Consider the following 27,726-nt stretch of genomic DNA (forward strand, 5'->3'; position numbering starts at 1 on the left):
ATTACTTGATTTCAGAATGCTATTTCAATTTGAAGATTACCAAATTCTTAGCCTTAAATGCACATTAAAGTGAATTCACATACACTATAACACATATTTTATAAAATGTGTTTCTTCAATTTTATAAATTCTACAAAGACTCATAGAGTTACATACAGTATTAATGTTTATCAATTGCTTAGCAGCTTGGAGCCATTAAAGCAAACTATGGAACTGTAGTAAATATGTTGAAATAAAAGAAAATCATTTAAATATGACATGCAGCCATGTAAACTGTTGTCAGTTCTATCAACAGACCAATAAAATAAATCTTGTGTGATTGAAAGTACTATTGTTCAAAGCTGTTTAATTACCAACACTGACACATGCTCTTTAAGAGTCTCTTACTAAATTTTTTCCATGTCCTTTTTAAACCAGAAAACAGTGCCGTTTTAGGAGCATCTAACAAGATTAAGAGGTGAGTGCCAAATAACTCTCTCACCCATAACTACCTGTTTGAGACACAGAAAGAGGCCATTTCTATGGAAATGCAATGTTTACACGCATGGGAGAAGTCTATTATCTGCCACTTTGAAAATGTTAAGAGCACAGTGCTTCTTGGGGTTTCTCCCTCATATTGCTCTCAGCGTTTTCTTCCTTGTTTTTCTATTTTTTCCTGTGCTCATCCATGGGAAGAAACAAATTGTGTAAATGTCCTTGTGCCTGATTAAACACGAACTCTTTCTTTCTCCTCCATATGTATATAGCTAGAGAGATATCTCACTAGCGTCCGCCAAAGTACCTTTTCCAGACGCTGAATGGGGCCTTTTTCACCTTGAAAGCATTTAAATGGAGTTGGTAGGATTGGGTCCTTCTCTCTCCACTCTAGCAAGGTGTGTCAGGAGTTCAATGGTGGTTTGTGGAGCGTGAAAGTATACAGAGGAAGCAATGTGTCCACAGCAAGGGAATAAAGTGATAGTAATGCATTGACAACACCACTCATCTCCAAGAAAAACTACATCTTTTGAGAAGAGACATCTTGTGGTGTCTAGTTTTGATTTTAAGAGTCCTTTGCACATTTTTTCAAAGTGTCCCAAGGTATATGATACAGTGTGAGATTTATAGAACAGTCCAGAGCTTGAAACTATATTGTCAAGACATTATTAACATAACTTTATTATTTCGAACCATCTGTCAGTTAGAGATAAATAATGTAACTTGTCATGGGATCTTATTAAATAATGCGGAGTAGTTAGCCTACTCTGGCCTTGTTTGTAAAGTGAAACCACTGACCACGATTCTGTCCAGAAATCATTCTGGACCATACTGTAGGTACAGGGACAGGACACAATGACTTGATCACCTGTAAAATATAAAGCAGGAGACAATGTACATATTGTCTCCTGCTTTGGAAAGCATTATAATCAGCATAGCAAACAAATCAAAAAATGCAGTGGTAAAACAGACCAAGCTTAGCAATGGTAGAGTTGCATGATTGTTGCTTTGGATTGTATTCAGTTAGTGTCCACCTGTTGTGGGGTCCTGCCTTCTCAAACTCAGATATAAGACAACATTTTAGGGTCATGGGCAATGCCCTCTGCTATAAAACAGGTGGTGTGACATACAGTGATCTCTAAACATGTGGTAGATGACATGCTTTCAAAGTGAAGTTACTTGTAAACAAATCCTACAGTGTCATCTACACCTGCTGCCCACACCATGGTACTTCTTTCTACACTACCCTACATTGTGAACATATTTGATGAATTCAACAGCTTTTCCTAACTAATAACTATGTTGGCTAACAAAGACATTTAATTGTGTGTGTGAGATCAAATGGCAAGATAAGTAAGTGCACATTATGCCAGTGCCTGTGGTATTTTCCCAACTCTATTTAAGCAGGATTTAAGGAAACAAGGATTTCCTTCCAGGGGGTCTGTGATATTAAACAAGAGGGTAAAGTGTATCATTTTTTTAATCTCTAAGAACCAGACCATTGGTGTTAAATGGAAAACATCCATTCAGTCAGTTAATAACTGATGATATAACCTGTCAAGTTGACAGCAGCACACCATTTAGAAGTATCTGTGTGATTTTCTAATGAAAATTTATCCTCCAGTTGATTTAGTGTCTTTTCTTACACCAGGTGACAGCCATTGGATGACAATGAGCCAAATTGTGTCATTTTACTCTGTAAGACTTTTCAGTATCACAGTGATGCTGTCCAAGTATGTTACACTGCCACCTGACCATCAATTTTCATAACTTGTAGCAAAGCCTACTGTGGAGTGTTGTGTGGAGACTGTTCAAGCAGGAAATCCCTCACAGGGATTTGCCCCTTGATCAGTCAGCTGGACCTTCCCCTCTTCCACTGTCTGCTGGCGTCTCCCCTCCTTTGTCAGCCCCACACCACCTCTGATGGCCATGAAAAGACCCCCACACATTCTCCTAATAGTTTGTGGAAGTCAGCCAATTTGAACAATTTGGAGAGATGCTTGAGGCAGAAACTAACCACAGCCACCTAAGGCCCAAGTCACTGCCATTGATGGGTCATACAATATAATACTTTATAATGTAACTGATTATGGAGTTATTTGAGAGCCATAGTGTCTCAGTAAAGACAGTGAGCTGAAACCAGCTGAAAGTACTGAGCTGCAGTCTGGGGTGTTCATTCTCAGTAGGACCTGTAGTACTTTAAATCTGCTGATGAAATGGTTGTAATGGTTGTTAATGTGAAAAGTATTGCTTAATGGAGCTTAAGGTCACAGTGAAACAACATTTTGAGGTTTCCCTCTGTCTTGTATTAGATAACATTCTTTGTTTAAAGGCCAGGGTTATTTAAATAAATGTAATTATTTTATTGTATGACATACATATTTATGCTGTATATCATAATATGTCAATATGGCAAGTCATTTTTCTATTACACTACTACTTTAAAATACTTTTATTATTTTTGGAAATAAACCCAGCTACAACAGTGTTCCAATATTCTGATGCTGCAATTTAAAAAGCTGTGTGATGCAGTGCAGCTATGACTAAAATGCTCCAGTTGTACATAATATGAAAATACTCTGATCACTGGTTTAAATCTTAAGACACTGTTTCATGCATTCACTGGACTGAACACCTTAAGCTGTTAGACAGAGGTTTGTCACTTGTGTATGTGACTTCGCGGTCAAGACACATGTCTACTCTCACTAAGGCTGAGCATGCCTGGTGTTGAACACACTGTCACACACACCATCTGTTACCTCCAGCACTCCTGGCTTGGACAAACATGGTTATGAGTAGGTAATGGTGCGGACAAAACTTGTGACCTTGACACTGTCTCCTATGTGTGATCAACAGAGAAAGAGAGAGAGAGAGAGAGAGAGAGAGAGGTAGATTGATGAGAGTCAGTAGCCCTTTTGATTTTGGTTTGTGCGAGAAAGGCAGAATCCCACGTTGCCTGGAAACATGTCTGTGTGTGATGAGAGATGGAGTCTTTCTCTGCCTCTCTTATCTTATTCAACTTAAAAGATAAACATCAAATCACCTCACTCAATAAACGTACATTCTTTTTTTCGACCTTATGTTAGGCATCAAATGCCATTACGCAATTATAGATGCTATATGCCATTTTCTACTGGATTTCTACATTTTAAAGCAACTGTCAATCCTCCAACAATATATGAAGGCACTTTTCCCAGATGTATTAAACCTATCTTCAGAGGGTGTGTTAATTTGCATCTTCTTGCCATAAGTGAGGTGTCACTAAGACCAGCTTAGTCAAAGATGATCTGCATCTCCAGGTATAACTCAAATTCTGTAATCTATGGTAATTATTCAGAGTATTAGGATTTACAAAAAAACCCAGTTTGATTTAGTGGTGTCTGATTTCATAAAATTTCAGAGTGTTCAGATAATCAACATATTTTTCAGTGCTCAATATTCGAACATCTCTACACTAACCTTTCCTTGCATTTAGACTCTAACATGACCATTTTGGCATTAGCTCCATTGCAGTTCCCTTGTATGTCTATTGTTTTCTCTTCCAATTCTCTGTGAGAAGCGATATGCGATTGATACTAACATTTTAACAGCTAATAATGAATACTGTAGCAGCATCACTGTGCATTAAGTCATTCAGTGCAATTAGCACTAACCATGTTCTTGAAGTTTCCTTCTCAGATCATTAAAGTTCACCTTGATGGATTTTGTGAGGTTATTAATTTATTGAAAAGCCTATTTATTATCCCCTCCTTGCACTTCTGACAGACAGGAAGTGCAAGTGCAATTGGTTAAGGTCACCCTGCATGAAATCTGAAGAACAGTCAATTGGTGACAAGTTACTCACTATAAATCCTCCAGTGAATTTTATTTTTTTCAGTATGGAAAAGTGCTTTCTCTCTCTCTCTCTCTCTCTCTCTCTCTCTCTCTCTCTCTCTCTCTCTGTCTCTCAGTTTTTTTTTCCCAAAACTGCCACTTAACAGTTTCTGCACTTCAGGTTTGGTGAGGGCTTGCACCATTGACGTATAACTGAAAATCTGTTGAGAGGGAAAAGGTCTCCACAACACCATGAACTGAGCTGCTGCTATAAGAACAATCTAACAGGAAAATTCTACTGAAAACATCATTTTCTGATGGATGAGATCTATCCAATTTAAATGATTGTGTTCACTTTGCACCCCCTTCATACAGACTCGATTTAGCCATCGTCCACAATTATTATTCGATCTACTGCCGTGAACACTGTGCCAAAAATGGTTTAATTTCACCCTCTGGATCAATAGCACCTGATACAGCCTAGCTCATTCTGGTTTCACGGCGAGGCTGCATTTATAATGTTATTGACAATATTGAGCAGTATTGACGACAGGGCAGGATAAGCACCTCAGGCAGTGGGCAGGAATGAGGAGCCATTTCTTTACAGCTGTACACCTTTGTAATAGCTTTTCTACCATTAAATTAAAACATCAGCCAGAGGGCTCTGTTTATTTATTTATTTTTTTTTACTTAACTCAATGTGTTATTTGGCAGGATGGTTCAGACCTATCCATAGAACTGAAAGCATTCGAATTAATAGAAAAAAAGAAATAATAATACAGAAATACATCAACTCTTTGGGATCTGCAGAACAGATCAGGCATGTGTGTTTGTTGAACAAAATGGCTCCAGTGACAAATATAGTGTATCTCTGATTCCAGTTGCAATGTTGCATACCAGAGCATTACCTGGGGATGCTTTTTTCATAAGTGGATTGTCATGTTTTACTGAATGTGTAAAAGTAAACCTGGCATCTGTCACTGTCCTTCATATGTACACAGGATTGTACCCAGATGTTGCATGCTAATGAGGTTTTTGGAAAAGATGAGAAGAAACAGTCCTGTATAAGAAAGTAACATTTAATGCAAATAAAAACAATCATGCAATAATTAAATACTGCATATTATATTCACAGCATCACAGCAACCCATTTATTTGTTTCAAAAATCTACTGTAAGTAGTGTTAATACATCTAAACTGTGCAGGAAAGACTGAAAGAAAACACAAAATGTCCAGTGCAGTTTACTTTGATTTAAGTTCATATTGATCATGTTACAAACACTGTCTAGTAAATTCATCAGCTGGGTGTGTTAAATGGTCCCCAGGAAAAGAGGAAAAGAAACACTAATTAGCATCATCATCAGCATCCAATTCTTCACGAACTGAAGTGTCTCTCGGAAAGACTGAAGACTAAATGTTGCTATCAGACTTATTGTAGGCCTATGTGTTAGTTTCTCCCAGGGCAGCGGAGTGGAGAGGAGGGGCTGTGCTGTGCTGCACCGTGCAGCTACTCACCTCTGACTGAATCCCGTCTCCACCTTTCATCCCTCAACTTGTCCCGCAGGAGGATGGATGCGTTTCCCTGCGGTCGGACCCGGTAAAAGTGTCAGAAGAATGCGGTCGGACGGGGAAACCGTCAGTAACTGGAGTGTCTTTGGGCGTCGGTGATGTTTGCAATTGGTGATTGCAGAAATTTCAACGTGATCGGCGAGTCGACAGACCACTGCTTACTGGTGCGCTCTTGGAGAGGAAGAATGGACATGTGAATGAGAATGATTTGGTTCAGCGACTGAAATACCTGTTTCGGTTGTTTTAGTTCACTAACTTGAAACAGTAAATTGTCACAAAGTGACGCAAGTGAAGACAGGATTGATTGATTCATTGATTGTTTTTTTTCGCTTGAAGAGGAATTCATGCGCCGATAGCTTACGGGGCCAATATGCCAGAATGGGTCCTCTACAGTATTTATTTCTCTGTGGACTTCTGTACACCCAAACCGAAGGTAAGTTCATGAATACAACGTTGAGGTTGAAGTGATGTCTTGTCCCATATCAAGCTTTAGAAAAGCACACTGGGCTGTGACCTGGAGCGTATTTTACCCATGGTTTTGCCCTCTTAAGTGCATCAATAAGATACCGAGTATGGCATCTCACACGATTTACAATGAATTTGTTGCTTCTCTTAAATTCGTGAGTATTTACATGTTTAAAATCGCAAATGCACCATGCCAGTGCACCATAGCACGGTTGGTTAATTTAGTCTTCATGTAAAATTGGGCCGGGCCAACTATTCAGTGGCTTAGGGAAATGAAAGTTGCTCATTTATTCATAAGGGCTGCCCTAAATTGAACACATCTGTTACTTGAATACAAGCTTTGACAGCTTTTAAATTGCCATTATTTCCACAAGTATTATGGTTGGAAATGTGTGCCGGCAAAAATTGAGTTCAGGTAGCCACACTAAACTTTTTTTTGGTATTCTTAAGGAAATGTGCCTTGGTTAATTATTTTTTAAATCAATTTCACTTATCTAGATCTCTTTCTTGTATAAACTCCCTAATAAGTGTTACAAAACTGTAATATTTCAGACTGTGCTCACAATAAGTCTATGTCTCTGGTCATATTCTGTGTGACCTATGCTCAGGTTGCTCAGGCAGATGACCGAGGTTATGTCCTGTAGCTGAAATATCTAATATACCATGAAGAAGATGCTTACTCATATAGTCTGGAAATTCAGCCCTGACTGTGTCTACAGGTTACTCGTACGTATATGGACTTACTATGCATGTGTACAAATGCAGCTAAAGCCTAAGAGATATATCTATCTTTCTTGACAGGAAGTGTTGCCATTATCATGAAATATTTTGTAGGACTTTATGCCTTGTAGCATATAGAACATACATGTGTATCAGTGTAGTAAATGTATTACATGTGTGATAGCACCTTCAGTAAAGTGGGTGTGGATGTTGGATGATTCCACCATGTTGCCAGTATTTTTCTTGTTTGTTTGTTTTGTGTTGTTTTTTTGCTTGAGAGGGGAATGTTTGGTACTGTACTTATGTGTAGTCTGAAGCAAATCAATGTAATGCAATGCTCTGCAATTAATCCTAACTTTGTGAAGCTTCGACATTATGTCAGATAGGCGTTGATTGAACTCTAAGGTCATTTGGGGGCTGTAGTGTGTAGTGGTGGTGTTGTATTGGACTGCATTATACTGAAATGTGTTTTTAATGTTTTGTCCACCCCCCGTTTACATACACAAGGGTTGAATCAAAGCATCTCTGACACAATGTCAATAAAACATTCATAGCATCCCTAAAATATGATTAAGTGCAATGCTGTTGAATTAACTTGTGTCAGATTCTTATGCAATAATCTGGTAATTAAGTGTATGTTTCAGCCTTTTAGGAGTCAAAGTTTGTGTAACATCTGTTTGAAAGAGGTACAATGCATCCCAACTAATAGTGCCTGGCTGACTATGCCTATTGCAATATTGTAAATAATCTGTGATCTATTAGGGAGAATAATTTTGAGCGGTGTGGCCATCTTGTCTGTTTGTCAAGATTGCCAGTGTTTTATTTGTCTCACTAATTTAAAAATTGTTGTTGTTGTCAGTTGTATTGACTTTGGGGTTATGACATTTCAAACTTGATTTTCAAATAACACAAAGAACCTGGAGGACTGTTGCCTTTAGCCTTACAATCAAATTAGACTTTTGGTTATAAGCCCAAACAGAGCTCCTCTGAACTGCTGGTATGCAGTTTTAACCTCAAAGTGACTCCTTTCAGGGTGATCTCTTTTTATAAGCCAACATGTTCCTGACAAGTTTTTTTTTGTTTGTTTTTTTTTTTTGTTCTGCAGGACCTTGAGTTTCTGTTTCAGCACCATGGATAGATCCCTATAAACAGGCTTAGTGGTGGAAAAAACATACCACAGTGTACACAAATTTTGATGCATAACAGCTTGAGACAGTCCTAGACTAAAAGATAATACACATTTTTGATCAGTGAAATATTCTTCATGTGTCTTTATTAATAATCGGCATTTTAAGACCCTAGCCAAATTACCATATAATTTATAAGCTGAACAGTTCTCAATGCATGAGTATTCAGCAGTTAAAATACCAACATTTAATTTAAAGTGTTACATAAAAAAATCCCAGATATCTATCCATCCATCCATCCATTCATTTTCTATCCCCACTTATTCATATTCAGGGTCATGGGGTGCTGGAGCATGCATTGAGCAGAAAACAGGCAAACCCACTGAATGGGTTTCCAGTCCATCACAGGGCAACAGATTGACAGGACCCTGCAGGACCTTTTTGCTATTAGATGACTGTACCAACCACTGAGCCAATGTGCCACCCACAACTTAAATCATCTCATTTAAATTCTGTTGTCTGACAACACAAATCTCAAACTCTACATTAGCCACAGAGGAGACTGAGTAATGGGACAACCAATTAGAAGAAGTCAGAATTCCACAAACTGTGTGTTTGTGAGTGTTTGTGCGTCATTGTGGATCCACACAAATGTTATTTACCCAAGAGACATATGTATAGGGTTTTAAAAGCATGTTAAAAACATAATGTATCACCATGGTTTGGTGTGCTGGCGCCAGCTAATGGAATGCTTTTTGTCAACAAACCTCTTAACATTATAGACTGTCACATAAATTTTACTCACATTTGCTGTTTTATTTCTGTTGCCGTGTAGTAGCCAATCATCATGGTTGCTTTTGCGATTTGTATGATTTGTCACTATCAAAAGCAAAAAGACTAGAGACCGTGTAACATCATTTTCATTTATTTATATCTTATTTATTTTCTTGCCTCTTGACAGTCCAAAAGGTCTGTTTTAGTGACTTCAACATCACACTCTTTTCATGCACACAACAGCAAAGGAAAACCTTTTAACACTGATATTATAATGTGTCCATACACCATGAAACAGATGAGAGTTGTGATGCTGTCATGTCTGTAAACAAACACAGTGCCACTACATTTGGGTCATTCCTCTGTGACATTTAGCGGTAGAATTTAAGCAACAGTATTAAATTGAGCTAAGGTGTTCACATAGCCAAATAAATGGAAAGAATGAGCAGAATAAGGGTTGTTAACTGGGTTGCGGTTACACTAAATTAAGACATTATTGTTATCAAGTCAATCCAGATTAGACATTTGCATGACCTTTGCTGAGGATTGACTATCAAATACTCAGGTTAAAATATAAATATTATGCATGTTAATGTGGAAATATAGCCTGTAAGGAGAAATGAGAGGTCCTTGAATTGTGTACTTTGCATATCCGCAATATTACAGTACAAAGTGAAAAATCCAGTGTAGCAGTCACTGTTCTACATCCACTGAGACAACATGTTTGATGATGTCAGTGTTTGATGGAAACTGTTAATGAAAAAACTAATGAGATGTAATGACTCCTCAGCTCCTGCCTGGGAAAGTAAATATTAAAGCCTGAGTGTATTAACATGGCGTGTAGTGCAGCCAGTAAAAACATGAGTCTAATCAACTTTCCTATCGAGGACTGTAACTAAATTATACTTGGTTATATTCTGCCAATAACATGTACAAATCTATGTACATCTATTGTTTATTCAAGCTCATTTATTCAGGTTTTCCTTATTTTAATAGATACAACACAATATTTCTGCAACACATTCATAGTGAGAATTGCTTTGCTGTTTTTGCACTGTGAGAATTTTTTCTAGGTTTTTGTAGTTCATGTTTCTGTTGGCCATAGTTGCTGTTGCTGCTCATTTTAACTAAATAGTTAACTGTGTTTATCTCAAACATACTGCTGTTGTTTCTGCATCAAAACTTAAAATGCATTCATTATGAGCATGTATATATTACAGCTATCACTTTAACATAATATTTTACACTCCTGTTTCCCTCTAGGGTCTCGTCTTCGCCAGGAAGACTTTCCTCCCCGCATTGTGGAGCACCCTTCTGACCTCATTGTGTCCAAGGGGGAACCAGCCACTCTCAACTGTAAGGCAGAGGGCCGTCCAACCCCCACAGTGGAATGGTACAAAGATGGGGAGCGAGTTGAAACAAACCGCGACAACCCTCGTTCACACCGTATGCTGCTGCCCAGCGGGTCCCTCTTCTTCCTACGCATCGTCCATGGACGACGGAGCAAGCCTGACGATGGCAGCTATGTGTGCGTAGCCAGAAACTATCTTGGAGAGGCCGTAAGCCGAAACGCATCTCTAGAAGTAGCACGTAAGTCTGACTTTTCATCGTGTCCCTCTGGGCACAAAGGTAATGCCCTGGTCAGTGCTGCATGACAGAAGAAGAATGAAAAAATTCAAGTGGTAGTATGTTACAGTAATATGATGTATTGATTTTAGTAACCTTTTATGGAGGAAAATATGAAAATGTGTTAAAATTGCATCTGAAAAAGAGTTTATTAAATTAAGCATAACATTTTGGGGTTATCGTGCTAAGGGATCCATATATAAGATGTCATCTGTCATAATATGAGCAACGTCACCTATTCACTGAACCTACAAGTGTGTGTGCTTAGCCATGTGCATAGCATGTGTGCGCATATTTGTGTGAATATGTTTTCAGACTGCTAGTGAGACCTGTTTGGATGACCTGTTTGAGTAATGTATGGGCAGAGCTGTGAAACGCTCCAGGGAGGCAGAGAAATGGGGCAGGATTTTAACCTAGCTAACTCCCCTTCACTGTTTGGATTTGGAAAGATGCAGCCTGCTCCCAGCCAGTTTTTCTCCCTGTGTGGGAGAGAGACGCTCTGGGCTATTCACATTTCCATTATGTGCTAAACTGAGCTGATTTCTTGCCATGAACAAGATGCACACACGCTCGGACGCACACACAGATATACATGCATGCACACATAAACACCCACACTGTCTCCCCTGCTCTCCGTTTCTTACTCTCACAGAGATGTAGTACACAAGCTGGAAATTGGGAATTCCAGGCAAACAGCATATTGCAATTTGATTTAAATTTACAAAGCATTTACCTGCCAAATTATATGTGCCCATTAATGCAAAAGCAGCATTGTTTTGAATAATATAATAGGTGAATTTAGAAAATGTTGCACCTAATGACTTTGTTTGTTTGATAAGACTTGGAAGGAACTCTCCCCATCAGAATTATATGGTCTTAATGGTGCTGTTGTGACTTGTGCTGCTTTTTCAACCACTCTGGATCTGTTTTTGGTTTTGTGGGATAATCATAGAATAGGAAGGGAAAAAAGGAAAAACTGAGATAAGAGCCCTGAACCTAATAGGGACTCAGTCGAGACATTATCTGAGATTTTTGTGTCTTTTGTGCACCACATTCTCTCTTTGTCTCATTGCCTTCTCCACATTAGACACTTGTATTTCTATTGTCTTCTTTTGCTTGTGCTGTTTCCTCTCCTTTCTGTCAAATCAATATAGTGCTGAACTGTCCTGGAAATACTGATGCTTAAGAAGATGCTGGATATTTGAAAGGAAACACAAATATGCTCATAAACCTGAATGTATGTGTGTGGTTGTGTATGGTAAAGGATACAACATTGATGTGTTCAACGCAAATGATGTTTACATATAAAATTTAGACATTGTGGTGTTTGATATTCTAGTTGATAACCATATTATACATTGTACCTTACATCACATTTATTTTGCACATCTTGAACAGTACAGATGTGCTTGTAGACAGTGAATAATTCTTTCTCATAAAGAAACCAGAGACCCAAACTGTTGTAATAGTGTCAAGAGACAAATATTATAGCTGCTCCACTGATTCCCTTGACTGAATAGAGGCCGACTTTATGAACACAATGACTGTGTCAGAGTGATTTTGTGGGGATTTTCTGGCTCTCCTTATTTTGCGGCACAAACAGGCATTCTGAATTCATTTTCAGAGTTAATTGTCACATTCATTGTTGGTAGGAGCTGCAATTATTGACAATATTTTTTTCTATTGTTGGAAGAGAGGTAGACTATTTATGTATCAGCAACACATATGGAGGGTAAAATAACAAACACAATATTTTGTCAATACACAAATGTCAACACACCGGACCTTAATGTAAGCATCAGAACATACATATTGAATATTCATTTGTGCTCCAGACTAGTTTTAATGGTCCTCCAAATGCTGTTATATGAGTCTTGAATGATCATTCTTGAAGCCTTATTTAGATCTGTTAATGAATTTGTATTTATTTTCTATATGTATGGGGGCAGTTTCATCTCATTTTGGAATATCTTGTGGGATCAGTGTTTGCACAGTAGAGTGCACCTGGTACGCCAATAAGTATCTGTATTCCTCGGCAGCTGTACAACCCTGCAGACCACCTACAGGATCTAAGTACTCCCAGTTCCGATGTACATTGAATTTCAAGTACTTGCTGAAACTCTGTGGAATTTTTAACTGCCTGATTGTCAAGTTTCTTTTAAAGTCAAATGGTAACATTATGAAGGTGTAGCCTCTGCAATTCATTTGCTTCAAATTTAAGTTTTTTTCTTCTTTTCTTACCTATTTGTGATGTTCACTAGAAGCTATAGCCAAATATCTTGCTCACACATTGTCTCCTCTTGTGTCAACAGTTTGTTTTTTCTGGAGGTTCTCTTACGTAAAGACAGTACAACCAAGGCAGCCTCTAGTCTTCTTTATTTAATTCCGAATATCATGGCTACAGGGATGCATAATTGCATGACTCCTTCAGGGTCTGCAGGATCTTGCCAGTATTGCTGCAGCCAAAGTTGTCATGCAATGCTGCGGGTAGGAGCAAGCTGGTAGATGAAAGTGCTGTGGGGATGCTTTGACAGTGAGCCTAGCTCAAAATGCTCTGTTTCCTTAGGAGTCCGCACACAAATTTTCTAATGGGCCCTAGCAATGTATCTCAACCAGTGGCTTAGAAAATGTAGCTAACTAGAGGGGTGCTGCTCCCTTGGGTACATTTGTGCTGTACAAGCTTTTTGGTTGGTGGTTCGTCATGCATTTTATGAGCTTTAGTCTGACTGAAATTTGAAGGGACATTATTCATTCTGTGTGATGCAAAACACTTCAGCTGTTTCAGATGGTAGCAAAGCTTAAAATATGTAAATTATGTAGATATGCCAGATAAATCTACAGCTGGCAGCCTGGCAAAAGCAAATAATGTACCTTTTAACATTTGTTTGTCTTATAAATTAACCAAGCCACACACACATAACAAAACTTATTTCCACACAGTTGTTTTTCCAGACAAAGTGTGTGGTAGAGCTCATGACAAATCATCAATAGACAGTAACCTAACAAATTCATATTGTATGTCTTGTGTTGGTATTGATTTTCCCATCTGACTGTGGGTAAGATTGCAAAAAAGCAGAATACACCAAAAAACAAGCAAAATACACCCAAAGTGGTTTTTGCCTTTTTTTAAGGTTCTCTCCTACATGTGTTCTTGTGCCTAATCATCTCACTTCAGGCTCATTTCAGTACAATCGCAATGTCCGTTAAGACAGTATTAACACATTTTTGTTTGCATCTGCATGGTTATTTTGTCTTTTTGCTCAATCTTGTATCATGTATCTATAGATACTTTCCAGAATGGTGGACACACAGCGGAAGTGGTTTACATGTAGTGTTTTCTTTACTCTACGTATTGATTCTAAACCATGTTTTTTTGTCAGATTGGAAATGAGAACGCTAGAAGGAAGGCACTGGAGAGAGTTCTGTTAAATTTGATCCTAGGCCAGTATGGGGAGTATGTACTGTATGTCAGCAGATAGACCATGGGCACAAATGTGTAGTATTTCCCCCCTTGTTGAAATTCTATTTCCTGAGCAGTCTTGTTGGGTGCGTATTTGACACATATGATAACATCAGCCATTTCGTCGAGAAATGAGGCCATGTCTGTTTATTATTAGAAGGTCTTGTATTTTATGCTTGATAAACAAGACTCATTGTGTGTCTTGTACTGTTGCAGCATGTCACTTGTTTCTCACATCCAAGTATGTAATTTTAATAATCTACAATCACCTGCTGTCAGTGTATACAATCACACTCGGCCAACCGCCGAGCCAGCTTTTCGCATCTTCCGTCTGTTTAGTCAGACACTGCAGCTGAGCACTACTTCAGAGCAACGTCAACAAACAACTGATCGACCTCCAGGCCACCAGTGGACTGGCACTAATCATTATAGTGAGTGGCTGTTGATGGAATTAGAACAGCTCCCTCAAACTATTAAGAAGGGACAGAAAGACATAAACAGCGATGTGTTGAGGGGAGGTGTGGGTGGAGGGGTAGCGGATGCAAGGGTGTTCATTAGTACAAAACTCAAGAACAAGATGAGTCCCCCTCTGCTTGACTGTGCTAAGTGAATTAGAAGTATAGTCACTCAACTAGACAATCATCAATTATATCCTCTCTGTCACAAGCCATGGAGAAAGCAGCCACAATGCTAGATAAATCTAGTGTCTGGATTGTGTTTGTTAGTGTACTGTAGTAATTATTTTAATGAGAGGTTAAACACACTGTAAATTTATTTGAAATTTTAGTAGAATGAGTATGCTTGTGATTAATACTTTGGAGTGTAGTTAGGTCTGCACTTGTGAATTCTGAGCCCAGATCTACAAAAAGGAGCATGTAATAAAAAACACTTAACCCGAGAACTGTCACAAATTTTGTTGTCAAAGCTGTCATTCTTGCCATGGAAAAGGGAAGTAGCACAATTATCAGTTGGAGCCTACCCCAGCATACACTAGGCAGATGTAGGTGTTATGGTTGACAGCAGCCATTTCAGAGACAAGCATCTAGAAGCTGTCCAAATAAACCCCCCAAACATTAGAAAAGATTAGTTAGCAGTGGAAATTAGCAAATCCAGGTATTTTGACATATGTACCAACATCTGTTTTACCAAATTTGCTACATGCAAGCTGCAACTGCCAACATGAGATAATTTCTTCACACTCACACATTTCACTAATCAAAACAAACTGCATAATTACGACCCATACATGAGCATGTGAGACCCCTGTAGGACTTGCAAATTTATTGCCACCATTTAAGATCTCTGGTAAGCAGTACTCGCAAATCGCTTTTATGACTGAATGATTGGGACCCAACCCTAGAAAGACAGTAGGGAAACACCCAAATCAACACCTATGAGCATTCCATATCTTTCAGAATGTGTGAAAATCTGAGCACTTAGAAATAACCTGTGCTTAAAGGGATGGAAATGCCATTGCTTCATCTGTTCCACGCTTATCTGGTCTTTAAAAATTACTTTAGGGGATCTCATTAACTGTTAAGCCAAGACATACAGTACCAGTCAAAAGTTTGGACACACCTTCCCATTCACTTGAATGAGAAAGTGTGTCCAAACTTTTGACTGGTACTGTATATATTTTGTGTACCAAAATAAAAACTCGGCAATATTGAAACACACCAAATACACATGTGAAGAAGTGACACATTAAATAAGAGTTATATTATCAACATTATTCAATTTAGGCCATAAAGACTGTCAGAAAATTATTTTAAATTTGAATTCTACTTGTATTGTGTCTCTGTGCTGTTGAGAAATCATCCTTTGGCTCTTGCTCTGCTTCTTTGTCACTGTGTTCTCTTCAGTGGTGGGCATTCCTTTGAGCCATTCAGCACTGGAGACTAAGCAGTAAACAACATTAGCCTAATTGGCATAATTTGAGATTCAACGCCACGCTTTCTCCAAGCATGAAATAGTGTTCTCTCACAAAGTGCATCACAGGGAAAAAGTCATTTATACCCACCTCCATATTTGTGCATACATATAACATACAACATGTGGGTAGTGGATTAGCAAGTACTTCTGTTTGTTCAAGTATTCATTAGATCCAGGCCACTGTTCTGCTTAGGGTTTCTGTTGTGATACCAAAAAAGTAGAGAGGTTCTGGTCAGATATTATTAAGCACCTTGTTAGCGCTGGTAGTGGAATTCTGGAACTGTATTACACCATTTAAGGTTCAGTATGGCTTCTATTGGGACTCATTCTCTAGTGTTTTGGAATGTGGCAAGTTGCCATTAATCATGCATTTCACTCTTACGCATTGACAACATCCAAAGTTTAGTCCCTGCCAGCCCTCTGTGTTCCCAGGCAGATTGTCAGTGTTTTCTGTGAGTAGATAGGTTGGTCACATTGCACCATCTGTTGCCAGTCCGACAGCCCCCTTGTGTGTTTATCCCTTGTTTGCCTTCCCCTGCTTTGCTCTTGTTGCGCTGGTATGAAGTACTGAGTATTGTGAACTGATCTCGCTCAGCTGTTGAGGTGTTGAGGATATGTTTGTGGTCTCAATATCTTTTTCATTATCATTACTAGTTGTCTGCTGTGAGTTCCACGCAAGAACAATCAGTCACAACTTGTTTGACATGTAATTGTTACATCACTGTTGGTCTGGTCCACCTTTTTGATATGAAGTGCCATTTTTAAATTTTCTTGTTAATCAGTGTGCCACATCAACATTAGAGTTAACAGTGAGCTTAATTATGACACCCTATTGAAATTTAAATCTCCAACAGATCTGTAATTTTATTCCACCAATATAGGCAATGTGCATAGCAACATCTTTGATAAACATTTTTCTCCCATAATCAGGACATTGTAATTATATATGAGCATGAGAATGCTGCCATCTTTATGAAAACAGCCACAGCTGAGTTGAAATCATTAACCCTACCCACCTTCCACCAATCATGTTCATCAGTTATAAACTTAACAAATAGTTGTAATGTTTTTTTACCCCCTGTGGTTACAAATTATATGCACAGTTCCTATTTCAGCATACTGCTTTCAATTACATTCCCTCATTTACAAAGAGTTACAATGGCTGCAAAAGTCAAAAAGGGAGAATTAAGTGGAACAAACATAACTATGAGCACTATACAAGAATGCTGCCATCCTTATGAAAACACCCACATCTGAGATGAAAAAAGAGACCAGGACAAAGAGCTCCATTATGCAAAGCCATGTGTGCTACAAATAAACATATGCCTACCAGTCAATGTGATCCCTGGCCCTGCTTTCCTTTGCTGAGCTCCATTATCTAGGGGTTGTACTGAGTCACTTTAAGTTGCACACAAGCTTTGGAATGGTCAATTGTCAAATGACTGCAGGAGGGTGTGAGCATGCTCTTCATGTGTGAGAATAGATATAACAAAGATATGTTGATCCAAAGACAGCAAAGCCAAAGCAATGTTCCTGAGAAAGCTAAACTTCTTCAGTAGGGATATCCAGCAGGTGAAGATGCAAGTTCCGTGATCATGCCCTGCTGCGGATTCCAGCTGTTTCAGTAGCTCTGCAAACTTTGTCACCCACAGTGTTCAACTCTTCCGCTCAATCAGCTGCATTACCATGTTCTGTGTGTCGAGCCAGTCTATCAGAGATAAATCCAGTTCATTTCTATCAAAGCTATCAGGTTTGATCCAAAAGAGAGAACACAGGTCCATACTTCTGAAATTCCCCAAATCGCGTTGTGAACTCGGACTCAAGCCCACTGATATATTTGCTGTGCTGCATGGACAGCTCCCTTAAGTGTCTGAAGTAGTGGAAAGTAATGGTAATAAAAGGTAGCAACTTCACTTGAAAAAATTGTTGAGGTATCCAGTTATATCTGTGAGAAACGTAAGTTTCATACCCACTTCTCGTCCTCGAGTTCTGGATAGTTTTGGCATTCTTTAGCCAAGAAGGCCTTTATGACATCAAAGCAGCCAACAAACTGCTCCAAAACCTTTCCGCAGCTTAGCCACCTAACCGCTGAGTGGGGTGGGATATCTTTGTGTGAGTAGTCCATTTCCTCAAGCAGGGACTGGAACTGTTAGTTTGTCAGAACGGATTGCTTTACTATGAAATTAACAACCTTCACCACTGTAGCCATGACCTCATTAAGATCTGAATTTGACATCTTTGCACAGAGGTTTTCTTGGTGGATTATGCAGTGGAGTTTCGTAAGGGGATGACCAACTTGTTCCTCAATTAATGTGACTGCTCCCCTCTGTTTCCCGACTATGACGGGGGCATCATCTGTTGTCACAGCAAAAATCTTGTTAATGTCAATCCCTCACTCCTCAAAATACTCAATAAAAACTTTGGCTATGCCCTCACATTTTGTTGTTTCAGGCATTGGTTTTAAGCAGCAGAGCTCTTCCCTCACAGTCAAATCACAGTATCTTGCCATGACTGCCAAACATTGTAGGTCATTCATATCTACGCTAAATAGTTGTCTGTTTTCTACCATTTCTTCAATGCATCATTCAACACCTCTGGTTGACATGGGAATGTCTTTAAATTTTGATTTTATTGTCTCTTTGTTTGGTAAGCCATCAAACAAAACCTCTGAGCTACAGAGGAAAGCCTCCTTGATATACATGCCATCAGTGAATGGCTTTCCACCTTCGCAATGCAATGAGCAATGCGATAGCTTGCTTCAGTGGCATGATTTTTAGCAGTGGCAAAGACTTTGTGGGTGTTTACTTGCTTCCCATACCTGGACATGGAACATTTCATGGATTCAGCCTTGTCTGTCCTTGAAAGTTTTTGCGTGTTTGGTCTCAAAATGGCATTTAACACTCAACGTTTGGCAAACAACATTCTCAAGACATAAAGTACATTCAGCATGGTCATTCTGAAACACAAAGCTCCACTCTTCTTTCCACGAGGGCTGGAATGCCAAAACCTTTACTTTAGCTTTCTTAGCTAGCGAGCCTGCCATTGTCTACAGAGCCCAATCCAGCAGCATTATTCTTTTTCCCACCCGCATTCTGCAAAGACCCCTGCACCCCTGCTCTGCCTCTGATTGGGTCTTTGTGGAATGCAGAACGGAAAAAAAATCAATCAAACGACTGTAAATAACAGGCCACGCAACCACCAACAGAGGGTATTTGGCATGCAGCTGAGAGGGCAATCCACCATTTCCAAAAAAGTTCCTCTCTTGCACACTTATTACTAGCGTGCCACTGGTTAAGCTACCATGAGCCAATGGTGGCACACATGCCTAAGGTTACTGACCCCTGGTCTGGTCAATGTGTTCTGGAAAACAAAACACACTGTGGAAATATATCATTCTGCTCTTTCACTAAAATCTGAGTAATGGAGATACTGTGAACGATATAGAGCAAACACTGTATAGTTCCCAAAAAATAGTGTGATGTATCATTCTTCCAAGATTTATCTAAGATAATCTAATCAGTGGTATCTGGTATGGTTTATGTGAAGGTTTGTCTATGAATGGGAATGTGTATTTAGATGAAGAGTATCTTGTTTGATTTGTGGCAAAAGAGCTGTCTTTGAGGCACAGGCACAACTAAGATGTATACTTGCGCTATAAGAGTATAATACTGTAGGCTGTAGGCGGTGATCGTATTGGAAAAAGTGAGGCACATGCCCCCCCTGTTCCTCCGATCTCAATCACACTGAGGCATTTTTTTGTTGTTGTTGCTAGGCAGCATGTAATCAGCTATCAATTACTTGTGTGCCACGGTAGACATACAGTAAGTATTTACAGCAGCTATGTCAAGGCAATCAAAAACACAGCAGTGGCTGAAACACAAATCTAAAAATTTACCCAGAAGTTCAAGTGCCCACAAATGTTCCTCCAAGCTTGATGTTTGTTGTTTATGTTGTGGCAATTTTGTCAGTTAAATCAGATACTGTAGCACTGGGTGGTCAGTAATAAGAATTACTAGCCTTTTCTCCATTTCTGTTGTTGACAGTGCAGTTGGGATGGCCAACCCGCTTTTATGATTGGATAGCCAAGAAAAAGCCACAGTGCCCTAGAGTGTTTGTCTGCTCAGAGCAGAAGTTTATCTAACTCAGAGCATTTAGAGCCCTTGTCAAAAACTACAAGATATGTTGGGTAAATACAACAAAAGTCACACAAAACATGCTTTAAACCCATTGAAATCAATTAGAAAAATGTACCATCCAGTGTTAAAAACTTAAGATGTAATCACTGAAATTGATTGAAGCTCCATGATTTGACAAAGAAATTACAGTGATTATTTTATTTTTTTTACAGGTTAGCATGTTGTATTCACAATACCTTTAATCCTACTGTAATGTATGTATTGATTGCCATCTATGTTCTGAGGCCTATTAGAGTGGTTGTATCCCAATGTACTACTTGCATTTTGTGCATACTTACTATAATTGCTATCCAATCAATGGGTTGATTACTATAGTACCATTATGCCTGTAATGTGGCTGATAAAACATAATATTTCAATCCATCCATTATTTGTTATTTGGTTTGGTTAGGTATTAAGAAAACAATATCAATTGGTTTCATACAGAGTTTCATTTCCTCTGTTTAAGTTGGTCTCAGGCTTATAACAGTGCAAATATAGAGGTGGCCAGGGCAGGCAAGTGGAACTAATTTATGCACATTTTTTTTGGCTAAAGACTGTGAGATAAGGGGCTAGCATCTGGTGCTAACTGGACCATGCTCACTCCTTGGAGGTCTGTGCATTATGAGGTTCGGTAAGTTAGCTAAGGGCTAGCATCTGGTGTTAATTGGACCATGCAAACACCTTTAAGAGCTCTGGTGCACTTTCTTACAGTTGGTTGGAAGAAACATATGCCTGGTGTGAAGAAGCATACTAACTGGAATACTATGTGGCTTTCTTGGTGTAGCCTTCTAATTCTGCATGAATTATAAATAAGATAAGTTTAATTTAAGATAAATTTCAACATTTTTACATGTTATAGTCAATTAGTGTCATTTAAATAAATTTACTCCAAGATTTTTGTGTTTACCAAAGTTGATTTAGACTGTTTTCAAATGAAACATAACAGATGTTTAGTGTACCCTGGTAAATGCTTTTAGGTGGTCATGTCATTCTCCTGATATTTGACATATATTAAAATGGGTTGTCATGCTTTGGCAATGGGCAACTTGATTCTACCCTTACCAGCCACCTCATTAGGTACACCTGTGCAATCTAATGCAATTCAATACAACAGCTCTGCCATAAATCCTACATTTACGAAGCTTATGCATTTTCAGTTTTTGTTGACATTGTCAGAAAGGGATAATTCTTCTTTATGTTTATTATTGAGGTTGTAGTGGATGGTAGTGGTGTACTGGAGGGCATTATATTACATGGTGTTCCTAATACTTTGTCCACTCCATTAACATACATGAGGAACATTTTTCAATATAACAAACTCTAGTACACCACTACCTCCCACTACAACCTCAATAATAAACATTATCACCTTTCTGACAATGTCAACAAAAACTGAAAATGTATAAGCTTTGTAAATGTAGAATTTATAGCAGAACTGTTGTATTGGATTGCATTAGATTGCACAGGTGTTCCTAATGAAGTGGTTGGTGAGTGTAATTTGAATTTGACTTTAATTTAAATTGCCTTTATTTGGCAATACCACTTCTCACACTTCCCTGTAATCGTCCGAATTGAATCCACTTCTCCTCTTCAGATAATGTGTGTATTTTATTTTACTGTCAATACCAATGCATCTCTTCCCCCATCAAGAAGCAATTTTCATTTTGTCAAAAAAAGAAAAAAATGATGAAAAATATTTTTAATGAGCATTTTTCCATGACAAAAGCTAACTAACTAAATAGTTTTTAGAAGCAAAAACTATGATTAAATGATCATAGTTTTTGTCTCAATGTTGGCTCAGTTGATTTGAATTATTTTTTTTTTTCCATTACTGTTTCATGAATGCATCATCAAGTTTAGGCTAGTGCTGGAATTCTTTCAAAAGAAAAGACATATCTACAACTACAGTATATTGTTACCTAATCAAAGATACTGTAAAGAGTCCATGGAGTACTTGACTTGACAAAATCATTCAAAAAGGTAGGACTAAAACTGGACTAAACTGTCTTTTTTGTCCATTAACATTAAGCTAAACTGATAATAGTGAAGACACTAAAATGTGTGATATTAGCAGTTAAGAAGTGATTACTGTAGTAACTATTACTCTATATCCGATCTTTAGTTCCTGGGTTAATATATTCACTGTTAAGTCCAGTCTAATGGCAGCAGCAGTCAGTGCCATCCATTAGTATAACAGTGATTGTGTTTAGGAAGTCATTGGCAAAATTCTGGTAAAGGTCAAAAAGGGTCAAGCTGCTCACATGCACCTGTCACAGCCTGTGACTGAGGATCCCTGTTATGAATAAACCAAATATTCCTGTCTGCCTGAGGTGCCCTGCCCACAGATTGAAAATCCTCCAGCAAAACAGCATGGAAGGGTGCAGCTGCCAGCTATTCAATTCCTATCTGACAGACATTACTTCTTATACAGAGAGAGAGAAAAAAAAATGTTTACTGTCAAAGTAGCCTTGAGTTTTAATGCTTTAGTTGCACTAGTGCAAGAGAAGACTGCATGGTGATGCTGAATCCCTTAAAAACACAGTGAGTTAAATAATATACCTTACCCTCTATGTCAGAAGAATACTTGATAAACAGATAATCAAAGTTGCATTCACCACTGCTATACATACAGAGACATTCATTTTCTGTTTTGTGTGCACATGTTTGGGTTGGGATTTGGCAAAGACCATATCACACAATCCATTTTGACAGATCACATTTTGATTCATTACACGCTGCTGACTACCTTTCAAGGTAGTATATTGTGATGCCATATACAATACATTATTGGCTGTCATTTAATGCAGTCGTGCTCCAACATTTGTATTTGAAATATGGCTATACATCTCCTTTTAGATGAGTTGGCGCTGGCTTAAGCTACTCCATTAGCAGACCTTGAATGAGGCCTTCACAGTATTACAGATACAGCTGTAACTTATTGCTGCTGTCATCTCTGGAAGCTGCAGCTGCGGTGTAGCCTTCTGTTTTCAGAAAGCTGCATCCAGTCATGTTTTGTAACCATAATATAAAGTTGCATATCAAGATGAGGATGTTCGGAGGGGAATGTGGTCAGAAAAAACCTAAAATCACATTAATGATATTTGAACTGACCCCTAGCATGCCCATGTGCTCACACTACATGTACAGTATCTGTGTGGGCATGAGTGCCTTTACTCATGTGTGATGGTGTGTGCATTTGAGTGTGACAAAGCTAAGTCGTGTGTCTCTCAGCAAAATGATAATGGTTCATAATTGTTGCTGGGCAGTTCTCATCAATGTGCAATCTCTGCATAAAGACTTGTTTTGGCATATGGGTAAGAGGGTATCTTCAGGCAGATTTTTTACTGATGAAAAAACACCCAGGGACTTTGACAAATTAACAAGCAGCAGTATTAATAAAATGTATTATCTCCATTCTTCTGTGGAATATAAAGGAGGACTGGAAGATAGTCCTTGTGTTAAAATATATGTCTATTCGTGGTTTAATGCAACTAATTTGAGTAACCTTATCCACTCACTTCAGTGGTCTCCAGTCTGGCTGGGATGATGAGAGTGAAGAACATCACTAGCCAGCCAGAGGGGCTCTGTAGTTGGTTTATTATTCATGTGGCCTACCCAACATCCCACCCAATCTAGGCCAAAGCGCTGTTAGAACTGCTAAGTGTCACTTTTCAGACTTCCGTTTGCCCATTCATTCACCTCCATCACATCAGTTTGCCCAAGAATCATCAACAACTCTATCCATTGTATCCCCTGATTCACAAGAAGTGGGGAGTGCCAAGGCCAGGGCAGCAATAAGATGACATCAGACTTCCTCAGTATACACCTCAGTGAGTAAAAAGGGGAGAATATCCGGAAGCTTGATTAATTCATGAAATCCACTGAATGTAGTATCTTTCTTTTATCTAACCCCCGAGCCTACACACTCAAGCGTCCGTTTCCTCATGCTTTTTACCTGTGTATTTCATAAATAAATGCTCTATATAAAACAGAGTGAGCACCATTATGTGGCCTGTCACTGCCTTTTATACCAGCGAATCCTCAAAGTGCTGTGCCTCAGTGTGTGTCAATTCATTCTCCACTGTTGTACAGGGTGTAATTGCAACAAGGCAGCAAATAAGATTTGAGCATGTGTGTGTTTGCAAAGCAAGAAATAGTTACTGTTGGTGTTGCTAGGGCAGAGGGGTGGACTGGAAGGCAGACATAGAGCCAGTGTACCAGGGGACCAAGTGGGGTTTCTGATAATCAGACTGCTGATAACCATCTTGCACTGCATGCCTTACTTCCTGCCTGTCCTTTACTTCCCTGTCCTCTACACCAAACACCTTGTTTTGATCTCTCATTCACTTACATAGTCTTGCCATTTTTGTCTTAATATTTTTCTCAATACCTTGAATACTATCAGAGGTCTGTACTAATCCCCTTCAACACATCATGTCTTTCACTGTCCTTTATTTCTTCAACCCACAGACCTGGTGATCTGTGATCAATTACCACTGACGTTTATTCCTTTTTTGCAGAATTTACAAAAGTTATCATTATTATTATATTATTAGTTCTGGTGCCTTCTCTCTCATGGATTTGTATGCACTGCTACAATGTTCAATTTATGCTGTGAGGACTCTTAAGTCCTTCACTGCAGCTGTAAAAATCCCTTATCTGAATTAAAAGTGATAGGAAACACACGTTGAGAGCTTCAGGGTCTATACTGGCTTAACATCATACTTAAAGACACGCTAGTTCACAATAAATGAAGGCAACCCATGTAATTGCATTTGTTGCAGAGGCGATTTCTTTTGCCAAAGACTCTTCTCTTACTTTTGAGGGAAGGCTTTTTCGTTTACAACCAGTGTTTTTTAGTCACACAAGAGGCTGGCGGAGATGCTATATACTGTATGGGAGTAAAAGGGTTATTGTAATTGGATGTAAATGTTCAGCAGACACAACAAGGCTAAATGTATGGTGCACAATAGCAGATTTCGTACATCATAGGAGCCACACCACTTTGCTATTTCCTCTTTTTACCTTTTCCTTGCAGCAACCCTTTAAACCCCAGGCCAAGTGCCGGGGAAGGAAATGATGGCACAAGAGAACACAATACCGAGACCAAATTCATATGCATCATGTCATTTGGCTATTAGAAATGAGGAAACCCATAGCAGCAAGATCTAAACACTGCACTGGAGACCAGTGAGTCACTGTTGTCACAACAGGCTATTGTAAAAACATGACTGTACTTAAAGGCTATCACAGTACTTTTTAGAAAGGCAAAATGGATATTTTGGTTTACCGGTAACATCTATTTGATTATACAGAGTGCAACAATGTGGAAAGCTGCTTTATAAAGCAATTGTGTTCCTGTGTAAAGGATGATGCACTCATGGTTAGTGGGTTAGCTTGGTGTCATGCTCCAGTAGTTAATGTGCACTAGTCCATTGCTACAGATGTTGTCCGCATGGGGACTGGAACTGAGGAGTGACCAACAGAGCTCAGCATGGGGAGGAATGGACAGTGTGTTCCAGAACAGATGTTTCCAGCCTTTGTGCGTTTGTCATTTGGGCTTTAATCTGGTCAGTGAAGGGCATTAGAGTATATAGAAGGCAAAGGGGAGGGATGCTGCATGCATGGGGACCCCAGCTGTCTGCTCCCTTCAGAAAGACAACCCCCCTCCCAAATCTTAAATTCACTCCCACGTTCATGCTCCTCCCACTCAAATCCATACCCATGTACACATGCAAAGCAAATAGCACCCACTTTGTAATTGGCTCAGAATTAGGGCACATGGTGTATTGTTGAACCTGTGGAGATTATGCATTATGCTTGAATCTGTGGAGATTATGCAGTGCCGGGATATTATGCCTCCATTTTCTCTGATTGCCTCTCTGTATTATTTCTCTGCCTGCGCTATGGTGAATATCATTTTCTCCTCTTCACCCATCCCCTCCCCCAAACCCCCCTCTCTGCCTTTCTGCCTCTCCTCCTTAGGGCCTCTGGCTGTCTCCCCACAAGTGATGTTCTCCTGGCCAGATGATGCATGCATATCTCTTGTGTCTTCTTGATGCTAACTCACGCCGACATTTGCACGGCATTGTGGGATTCTGCTCTCGGTCATATTTCATGTAATGATGAAAATGATGATGGTGATGAGGAATCGTGGAGGGGAGGGTGGGGTGCTTCTATTTTCTGCCCTTGTCTTTTCTTCAATATCAATCAGTGCAGTGAGATAAGATGGACGATAATGGGTGTTCACAGAATGAGTAGAAGGGATAACAAGTTTTGGTTTTAAGTTTGGATGAGTTCACTTTCCGTATGTCATGAGCAGCGCCCGTTCTGCTAAACAAAGAAGCAACTTCCATCATTATTGGTTTTTGATATTTGGAACTGCACCTCTTGCACAGCTGCTAATCACTGAAGTTCTTTCGTACTGTATATCAGATGTTTTTGTTATTTTTTTAAATTCTCCTCATGGGCAACCATGTTTACATGAACACTTCATTCCAACGAGGAGACAGGAAGTGAAAATTATACCTAACAGAATAGCTTTTTCCTTGCAAGTCTTCCAACAAGGGGAAATGTGCTCTAAGTAAACACAGAGTAAGAGGGAAATGGGAAGGATAAATACATTGCGGGAAAGAAGGAGGGGTATATGATTATTGGACTAACCCTGGAGAGAGAGGATGAGAAGGGGCTATGGCAGACTTTTGGCCCTCCAGCAGTGTCTCCTCTGTGTGTATGTGCAGTATAAATGTGTGCGTCTGTGAGAGAGTTAGAGAGAGATGCGGGTGGTAGTGTGCGCATTTCAGGGACTTGCCGGTATGCAAAGCTGTGTCAGTGGATATAGCATCTATGGAAGAGAGATTTCTTCACAGTCTTCGCTACTCCCTAATTAATCTGCTTAAACCTGCTAGGCCTGTCTCCAGCACTCTTACAAATCAGAAAAGCCAGGCAGCTCTGAATCCAACCAGGATTTTCTCCATGGATGCCGGTGGAAAATCACTCGAGCCCCACAGCTGACAGCTTTCTGTCAGAGTGTGCAGAAATGCATATAAAGTGGAGACAAACACACACCTCATCATTTACCATGATGGATGTTGGGTGCGAGGCAGTTGTCACAAGGGGTCATGAAGCCCCTGAAACAATCAGGTTGTTGGTTTATATTGTCTGCCTGCATCCGCTGTCGGCACTTCCGTCGCCAACAGATGAAGCAATTTATGGCCAGTAGTGTTCTTCTAGCCTTGCCGTGCGCTATAGCTGTGATCTGGATCTTACCCAAATAACAATGACAAAAGGGTGACAGTCATTTTTTCTCTCTGTCACTCTTGGAGCTGGAGCTATTGTAAACAATTGTCCTGGAAATATCTAATGGAGTGAATTCAGACCATGCAGTCAACTGATAGTGAAGGCTGTTGTGAAGAACTATCCAAGCTTAAGTTAAATCCAACAAATTCACCTAACTTCACTCTGGTCTGCTAAGCAATATGCTCTTACAGAAAAGTTTTTTTCATAGCACAGTTTCTACAACTCTTGCATACGCTTGCTATTTTTCTTAAAAGTCATTTTTTAAACTCACCAATTTAATATATTGATA

General features: G+C 39.2%; 1 protein-coding gene across 1 annotated transcript in view; it reads left to right on the forward strand.

Moving 5' to 3' along the window:
• Window positions 1-5,535: 5,535 nt before the first annotated feature.
• The window catches only part of LOC122996083 (roundabout homolog 2-like), an 82,163-nt gene continuing 59,972 nt past the window's right edge, over window positions 5,536-27,726 (forward strand). The window contains exons 1-2 of the mRNA XM_044371623.1: window positions 5,536-6,289; window positions 10,206-10,532. Of these exons, the coding sequence (XP_044227558.1) occupies window positions 6,235-6,289; window positions 10,206-10,532 (382 nt within the window). The 5' untranslated portion in view covers window positions 5,536-6,234. The remainder of the gene's footprint in view (window positions 6,290-10,205; window positions 10,533-27,726) is intronic.

This window comes from Thunnus albacares, chromosome 13, assembly GCF_914725855.1.
Source record: "Thunnus albacares chromosome 13, fThuAlb1.1, whole genome shotgun sequence".
NCBI lineage: Eukaryota > Metazoa > Chordata > Actinopteri > Scombriformes > Scombridae > Thunnus > Thunnus albacares.